Genomic DNA, 9,576 nt, shown 5'->3' on the forward strand with positions numbered 1-9,576 from the left:
ACAATGTGACCCACAAAGTGTCACGCCATCACTGATATATAGAAGCAAATTGAAAATTGAACGAGACTTACCTGAAAGTTCAAGTTCGATTGTAATTCTAGGAGTCATACCACTGCATCTAGGGATCACATGAGATTGCATCGCACATGCGCACATAAGTTTTCAAAGCTCGAATGTGAATGTTGACCACATCCATGGTTCTTAATACTGTAACACTGCACAAAAAAGGTCAAAATAACATTGGGTTTGGGTGGGACAGAGCTATATAGCTACTGATGGAGGGGGGGGGGGGGGGCATGCGATCCCTAAATACGGTGTTATGACTCATAGAATTTCAATCAAACTTCAACTTCCGGGTAAGTCTCGTTTAATTTTCGATTCTATTTCGTCATCACTGCATCTGGGATCCCATTAGATTTTATAGCAAGACATTCACATGACAGGTAAAAAGAGGCATCTACAGTTCTGAACAGTAACTGTAATGTCTGCCTGTCAGAAATGGTACTCAAGTCATCTGACAAATATATGAACATATCTGCAAAACACATACTGTAAAATCGTCTGTTTTAAGAACAGAATCTGCAAAGGTAGAGTCTGTCCAATGGGACACATACCCTCTCTTGGCTTTCCATGTTGCAGCAGATCGTGTGCTGTGTGGCTTAAATATGGCGACACCCAGTCCAGCACCCATCGTAACAGTACACATCCATCGAGCCATGGTGTCTTTAGACACGGCAAGATAAGGTCGTAAATAGCTTATAAGCAACTTGCTCTCCGGTCCTCGTAGTTCCTGAGTCCTTGCAATATATTCCCTCAGGTGAGTGACAACGCACAATCCAGGGTCTGCGGGATAAGCTTTAAGCTGAAGTGATGGGTTTTCGTAACCAGTTCGGCTCTGTTTAATATGTGTTGGAAACGCAAACTCAACCATATCAGTCCCTCATAAATACTTTTGTCCTTTGGCCATTTCAATTTCAACAGGAAAAGAAAACAAACAGCGGTTACAAGCATTTTCATTTTATACTTGACGTTTCGTATGTTGCAGCATACATCATCAGAAGTGACGGTTAAAACTGTTACACAGAATTTTAAAAACTAGAGCGAGGAACTGGTGACTAGTTAACTTCAGGTAGTCGATTCTTCCGGAAGAAATTAATAAAGAAAAAGCTTCTCACTACCAATGTTTTCATTGAGAGAGGGTTTTAAGTCACTGATTACTAGTAATAGCGTTTCTTTAATTTTACATTGCATGTCGGACTTTCCAGTTGCGAGGAATTCAAAATGGTCCCATTTGATGTTATGACCGGTAGAAATTGTATGGTCTGCAACAGCAGAGGCGTGGCCGACTTGTGTAAGAGCTTTGAAATGCTCGGACTTCCTGTCATGCAATCTTCTTTTTGTTTTGCCAATGTAGAAGGAATCACAGTCCCAACAACTGGCTTTGTATACTATTTTTGATCTTTGAGAACGACTGAAACGATCTTTGTAGGGAAAAAAGACTTAACCCTGCAAGTGTTTTGAAAAATAACCCTAAGATTGACACAGCCATAAAACTTACTAATACAAGATTTAACACGTCGAGTAAGAGCTTCACTTTGAAAGCCCAAAAAGGGCAAGACAAGAATGATATCTTTCTTAGGAACAGTGGTGGCAGGTTCAGCAGACCTGTTCTTTTGTCTGTTCAAAACATCATTAATGTTATAACAAAGAACGCCTCTTGGGTAACCATTTTGAAGGAGAGTGTTCTTGAGATCGAAGAGAGTCGACTGTAACAAGGAAGAACTCGAGCAGATGCGTAAGCAGCGATAGGTGAGGGTGCGGATTAAATTTATTTTATACTTTCTAGGAGTGAAAGAGTCCCACTTGGTGTAGAGGCCAGTGAAAGTTGTTTTGCGATGTACTGTTGTTGTGAAATTGTTGAGATTGCGCTTAATGCGGACATCTAAAAATGGAATCTCCTGGTTTTCTTCAAGTTCCATTGTAAATTTGATGTTAGGATGTCTGGTGTTAAGAAAATGCAGAAAACTGGCCGCAGTGGCTTCACTGTCGAACAAAGAAAATGTGTCATCCACATATCTAAACCAAATGGGGGGACGAGAATCTACATTAGCCAACCATTTCTGTTAAAAGTCACACATGAAAATGTTAGCTAATACTGGGCCTAGCGGAGACCCCATTGCAACGCCATCGATTTGGTCGTAATAATGACCATCAAATACAAAGTGGCTTTTCTTTGTTGCAAACTCGAGCAAGGTTTTGAGGACATGTCGCGGTAAGGCAGGAGGGTCAGGAAGAGAGTATAACTTGGAAAGACAAATTTCTATTGTCTCGTCGAGTGGAACGTTCGTGAATAAGGAACACACGTAAAAAGAGCACATTATTTCATCGTTGTGTTGATGAGTCCAATCCACAAAAGAGAAGGAGTCCTTGATAGTGAATTGGTTGGTGGAGATCGGTTTAAGGAGATCAACAAGAAAAGAGGCAAGATTGTAGTTGTATGTGTTAACTGAGGAGACAATCGGGCGAAAGGGGCAACCAGTTTTGTGGACTTTAGGAAGACCATAAAAAACACCAGCAGTAGATCCAGAAGGAAGGATTTTTCTAAATGTAGCTTCATCAATTATACAATCTCGCTTGAGGTTACGAAGATAGGAAATAAGACTGTTCTCCCTAGACTTGGTTGGGTTGTGCGATAACAACTTAAATTTCGTTCCATCGGAAATCAACTGTTTCATTTTGCTGAGGTAATCATGTCTGTTGACAATTACAACACCATTTCCTTTGTCAGGTTTAGTAATAATAATAGAAGTATCATTTCGCAAATCGTTAAGAGCCATCCATTCTTCCTTAGTTAGAATTCGCTTTTGTTTAGAATAATCATAAGAGTAGATGTAACTGTAAGATGCATTTTTGAGCTGACATTTCAATCTGTCTTGGTCCTCACTTGTTAATGAATGACCCAAACCAATAAGATCACGGTAGAGCATTTCAAAAGCACATTTTACGCTTACTCCGTCGACAGCTTTCGGTGGGAGACAGAAACGCAAGCCCCTTGCCAAAACCATTTTTTCAGCCTCTGTCAAAGCCCGATGCGAGTAATTGAAAATCACACTGTCATAGCTCAAATTCGAAACCTGTGCCACTGCACTTCGGGCCAGTTTTCGGCATTTGCTTAACACCAGACATCCTAACATCAAATTTACAATGGAACTTGAAGAAAACCAGGAGATTCCATTTTTAGATGTCCGCATTAAGCGCAATCTCAACAATTTCACAACAACAGTACATCGCAAAACAACTTTCACTGGCCTCTACACCAAGTGGGACTCTTTCACTCCTAGAAAGTATAAAATAAATTTAATCCGCACCCTCACCTATCGCTGCTTACGCATCTGCTCGAGTTCTTCCTTGTTACAGTCGACTCTCTTCGATCTCAAGAACACTCTCCTTTAAAATGGTTACCCAAGAGGCGTTCTTTGTTATAACATTAATGATGTTTTGAACAGACAAAAGAACAGGTCTGCTGAACCTGCCACCACTGTTCCTAAGAAAGATATCATTCTTGTCTTGCCTTTTTTGGGCTTTCAAAGTGAAGCTCTTACTCGACGTGTTAAATCTTGTATTAGTAAGTTCTATGGCTGTGTCAATCACTTGCAGGGTTAAGTCTTTTTTCCCTACAAAGATCGTTTCAGTCGTTCTCAAAGATCAAAAATAGTATACAAAGCCAGTTGTTGGGACTGTGATTCCTTCTACATCGGCAAAACAAAAAGAAGATTGCATGACAGGAAGTCCGAGCATTTCAAAGCTCTTACACAAGTCGGTCACGCCTCTGCTGTTGCAGGCCATACAATTTCTACCGGTCATAACATCAAATGGGACCATTTTGAATTCCTCGCAACTGGAAAGTCCGACATGCAATGTAAAATTAAAGAAACGCTATTACTAGTAATCAGTGACTTAAAACCCTCTCTCAATGAAAACATTGGTAGTGAGAAGCTTTTTCTTTATTAATTTCTTCCGGAAGAATCGACTACCGGAAGTTACGATTTTGTTATCACACTTTTTAACTAGTCACCAGTTCCTCGCTCTAGTTTTTAAAATTCTGTGTAACAGTTTTAACCGTCACTTCTGTTGATGTGTGCTGCAACATACGAAACGTCAAGTATAAAATGAAAATGTTTGTAACCGCTGTTTGTTTTCTTTTCCTATATCAGTCCCTGTTTTTATCAACTGTAAGTCAAGTCTGTAGGTAAAGGATTTAAGGTCCAAGTGTTTTTTTTTTACTGAAGCAAAAGAAGCCAGATGAGATAAGACAACTTGAACATCCGAAGTAGCTTCATAACGAGGAACAGGGGATCTGCTTCGAAACACACCATTCATAAACCTCGAGATTAGAGGTTGGCTTCCGAGTGTAAGACCGTGTTTGGGTTCGATTATGGCCGATATTGCTGACTTAGCTGTATTGATGCCATCATACCTTAGGCCTCTTTCAAAAAGGGAGGCAACAGTAACAATTTGTCTGACTGAGGGAGAAGCAGTGGGTTGTCTACTAGATGGTTCAACAGAGGTGTGAACCAAGACTGTGTTGTCCAATAGGGTACGATCAGTGCTCCTGTCGCTTTGTCGTTCTCTATTTTCGTCAAGCATCGGGGAATCAAGCTAGACATAAGGCTCCCAGTTAACACAAAGTGCATCAATAAATGTAGCCCTTGGGTCAGGTCGCCAGGCCACATAGTCCTTTACTTTATAGTTAAGTCTTGATGCGAACATATCCATATGAAAGGGGCCCCAATCACTAAGAATGGATTGAAGCACTTTGTTTGACAATGACCATTCAACTGAATCTTTGAATGCTCGTGAAGCTGTGTCAGCTTGGTTATTTTGAGACCCAGGAATGTGCCTAGCACTTAGCCAAATTTTTCAGCTATGCACTACTCCCAAATCTGGAGGGCCATGTCATTACAGGTCTCTGATTTTACAACAACCATGGCACTGATGTAGGTCATAGCAGTAGTATTATCAGACTGAACGCAGAGTGGGTATCGTGGGCATTTGTAAAGGGGGATTCTAGGTCAGGTCAGTTTGCGTCTCTTCGTTTTTAAGCTCGAGTTTGCTTGGCTAATAAGCACTTTTCTACCTAAATTAAGTGTGAGGAGAGAGTTTCGACTTTGGCGCGTGATATTTCTTTCAATTCTTTACATATCAAAAATTCCTCACACGGTATTGGAGTGCATTCATCTGTGACTGTGATGATTTTCGTCCTTCGCTTGCGAAGATGACCATGACTTCAAATCACTCAGGGGTTGGGATGGGTACGTAGATGATTGATGAGGCCAATCTTAGCTCGGAAGAGTCTGTTACAGTGTGTACATAGAACGCTGGGGGCTGCGTCGGTCTGGGAGGCAAGGCTCTCATGATCGTTCCTCTTCTGGCGTTTCTGTTGGTTTTCAACAGTAGTTACGCTACTCCGGAACTCACACGGGATCGCCAGCTGGCACGATCTCCCGCCGTCTCTTCTTAGGTGGAGTCAGGAATGTTGCAGCGCTTGAGGGATTCCTTCAGTTAGTCTTTGTAGCGCTTCTTGGATCTGCCGCGTGAGCGCTTTCCTGTTTTTAGCTCTCTGTAGAACAGTCTCTTTGGGAGTCGACGATCACTCATAGGGAGAACGTGGCCAGACGACCGGAGCTGTGCTCACAGTAAGGTAGCATCTATGCCTTCCATCGCATCCCGGTGCAGAACGTAGCCTCAGTGTCAGGAACTCTGTCCTGCCATTTGACATGGAGCAAGGTTTTGAGGCATCTTAGATGAAAGGCATTTAACTGCTTGGCATGCCGGCTGTCCATGTCCATGTCTCGCATGCATAGAGCAAGGAAGGTAGGACTACTGCTCTATATACTTTCAGCTTGGTCTCAATGCGTAAGCCACGAAGCTCCCAGACCTTATCTTTCCGCCTGCCAAAGGCAGTGTTGGCTCTAGCAATTCTATGGGTTGCTTCAGCGTCGATGTTGGCTGAGCTTGTTAGAGCGCTGTCAAGATAAGTGAGCTTCATCTGTGACTAAGATGTTGTTTTCGCAATAAAATAAGGGGTACGAGCTTCTGCAGCAGACTCTTCGTTCTGAGTTTGAGGCCTCAAAACTGAAAGGCAATATTTTAATATTTAAAAATACCAAAAAACTAAAACTTTATTCAAATAATTCAATCTATTAGCTTTAATATCACGATACATAGTTTGACACTATACCAAAAAATGCGGCGCGACAATTTCATTTTTCCGCGGACACCTCATTTTCCTTTACCGAGACCTTAATTTACAATAGTAAAGCTACAGTTGTACATTACAATTGTATCGTGACCCGGGCTACACGTCTGAATTCCAGTGTAGAAAAAGGGCATTACTAAACCACGAAACAGGGCAACGAAGCACCAAAACACCATGTATGACCCCACCATACATTGAATACTAACCGACAAAGGTTGGATTTGAGATTAAACATCGTTTTAGGCCTAATTAGGCCGAAAATGTTATTGTTCCTTATTCATTGAGATAAAGAGTAGCATTCACATTAAGACTAAGATTAGGAGCAATAATGATCGATATTTGCATCGCTTCTCAACTCGTTTTCGAATGAAAAGGAACTCTTAATTTTAAAGTTAAAGAGTTATGAGTTGTCATATGTTGTTCATTATTTTAGAAGACACGTGGAGACACTGATCTAATCATTACTAGAGGCGCCTCTGACACCGTTGACCACCGTTGATTTTGCTACAAACGCTTCGATCCAAACCTGGAACGTAGATCCCAAAAAATCTGCATAAAGCATACTCTTTTTTTTAATTTTTAATTTTATCTTTATTTAATTCAATATTTATCCAGGGGCATCCAGTTTAGCAGAGCTAGTTTAAATGGAGCCCTGACAAAGCACAAAACAAAGACATAAAACATTAAAAACTAGACGAATAATTAAGTTATAAATGCAGCATGTACCGAAGGTGTTACTGTTTAAGATGGCGCTTTAGTTTGATTTTAAATTCGCTGAACGTCTCTACTTGCCTAATGTTTCTCGGAATGGTGTTGTAAGTTCGAACGCCGTTTATTCTGAAGCTCCCCTGATACTTAGCAGTTTTTGCAAAGGGAGAGCGCAGCAAATCACGGCTTGTGATGTTATAGCCATGGAAAAAGTGCGCGTGCCTAAACTCTGAAAGTAAGTACGAAGGCGCTATTCGGTGAAGACATTTATGGTTTAAAAGGCATTTGAGATAACTCCTGCGCGCTTGTAGGTTGGGCCAGCCAAGTGATGATTTTAACTCCTCAGCTGCGATTGATCCCCCTTCAATGATACATGCGGCACGTCTATTTAGCTTATCTAGGCAATCTTTGCTCCCAGCCCAGCAACTGTCCCAGACAGGCGAACAGTAATCGAATAATGGCAAGACTATAGTATTCTAGAGCATTTCGCAGTCATTTGATTAAAATGGGGTGTTTTTTCAAGGTAAATGCCACGGTGCACTTTTGTTTACTATCTACCTATGTGATATAGAGGATATTACGTAGCCGCGCGGGAATACGAATTTTATCTTCGAATGAGAGATACTTTCAGCACGAGAAGAAAAAATTCGTATCCCCAAGCGGTCATGTAATGTTCTGTTTATTATTTAGATATTGATGAAATGTCTAGATTTAAAACAACTTGTTTTTTTTCATTTTTAAAATGATGAAAAAGTGGTCACTAACCGCTAAAACACGCATGTTGTGTAACATGAAACAAGATATGAAAGTTATGAAAAGCAAATCATGATAATGTAAAATTTTGCAATAAAAATTTTAATGTAGTAGAGAGGCATTATACTGAAGCACAAAAGTATCTTACAATGAAGACGAAGCTCGCATTTTATTGGCTAATCGTGTTCGTTACCATGTCGACACCTATATCCTCACCGCTGAAAGACAAAAATGATACGTTCAGTGCGCGCGGTGAAGATATGATTTTTTAGTAAAAAGAGAAATCCTGGTATTTTATCAGTATCTATATAATAATTTGTTTTCTAATCTGGAGTTCACATGCTTACGCCGATAACACGCAATTGTACCTGTCATTTAGTCCTAACGTTAGCATTGTCGAGGAGGCCGCAGTTTTTGCCGTCGAAAACTACATTCGAGAAGTGTCAGGATCGGAGCCGATAAGATGTGAAACCACCGAGGGTTCTTCTATGCAATTTACGGGTATCTGATGCCACAGCACGAGCAAAATGACTGCACAATGTTATTCACAAGGCATGAAGCAACAAAATTGTGTCGGGAAATTTCGATATTTAAAATGTTTTCCCGTGGCGTCCATTTACACAACAGGTCTCCCATAGTTCTAGCTACTCCAACATTATATGCGGATATCTAGACAACCAATCAGAATATCGAAAAAGCCTGACACACTCTCGTTGATTGATGGCTTGTGAATAACACTGTGAAGTCATTTTGCTCGTGCCGCGGCATACGATACCCGATAAATTCGATAAAAGAACCCTCGGTGGTTTCACCTCCTACCGGCTCCTGACAATTACTAAAAGGGTAACTCGGTTAAACGATATTTTTTATGGTAAACTACACTTATTAAGACTACCACTGATGATAACCGTACGGTCGAAAATGTTATTGTTCTTAAAGATTTTTAGTAACCCTTAGCCTTTTTTATAATCATCTCAAAAATCAGCCATCATGACAAAAACAAAATAATTCTGCAAGGCTGGTTGTACGTCTGTGAGGATATATATTTTTTGTTTGACCAATATTTCGTCAGGCGCGGCCTGAGTTCTTCAGGGAGTTTCATAATTATTTTTTTTTTGCATAATTATTTTGTTTTTGTCCATGATGTTCACTTAGTAAAATATATTCTATATACAAGGCTAAAAGTTAAAAGATTAAAATATTCAAACCAAACGTTTTCGGCTGTTTGCCATCATCAGGGTTGAAATGGGTGACCGTCCGCGCGTACATTTATATCTCATGTAATTCCCAAAGGGAAAAGTTTGGAGACATAAGAAATGACTTGTTTGTTCAAACTGGGGCGGAATTGTTGGATCATTAGCCCCTCGACGATCCTACGCTTGTGAAAAGTCTGTGCCGAGGAGAGAACACGCCAAGTGAAAGCATGTGATGGGTTTTCCCGCAGGAGTTTTGCAGGTTCAGAAGTGTGAGCAGGATTTGAATGCTCTGCAATTGGTACTGCTAGGTTTCGTACAGTCTCGCCAATAGGGAACTTAAGCAACGACAACGGCGACGGCAACGAGAACGTCACAAATTTGCATATTTAGTAGGCAAAAACAATAGCTTTGCACGCCCTGCACGTGTGTTTTTCACTTTTGTCCATTTCATTGCCGTCATCGGCAAAACTACAACGTGAAATAGCCAAATTTTAGGTTTTATGGAAAACGTCATTACTTGAGGATAAATTTTCATTTTCTGCCCTAAATTGAGCGCCGTTCCTACCGGCGTCATTTTTGAGGAACTACCACACCCCCGTCATATTAAAAAAGTTGAAATATTAACGAAGCGATTACAATAACGCGAATTTTTATTTTGAG

At 40.6% G+C, this 9,576-nt stretch overlaps 1 protein-coding gene across 1 annotated transcript; it reads right to left on the minus strand.

The window, feature by feature from the left end:
* Nucleotides 1–2,123: 2,123 nt before the first annotated feature.
* LOC138017445 (uncharacterized) lies at nt 2,124–3,065 on the minus strand. Its single transcript, XM_068864530.1, has one exon. It carries the CDS (start codon nt 3,063–3,065, stop codon nt 2,124–2,126), a length of 942 nt encoding a protein of 313 aa, XP_068720631.1.
* Nucleotides 3,066–9,576: the final 6,511 nt, after the last annotated feature.

The sequence above is a fragment of the Montipora capricornis genome, chromosome 9, assembly GCF_036669925.1.
Source record: "Montipora capricornis isolate CH-2021 chromosome 9, ASM3666992v2, whole genome shotgun sequence".
Classification (NCBI taxonomy): domain Eukaryota; kingdom Metazoa; phylum Cnidaria; class Anthozoa; order Scleractinia; family Acroporidae; genus Montipora; species Montipora capricornis.

Excerpts from the sequence above, each read along its gene's own strand:
- LOC138017445 (XM_068864530.1), bottom strand. The coding sequence starts at position 3,065 with ATGGTTTTGGCAAGGGGCTTGCGTTTCTGTCTCCCACCGAAAGCTGTC.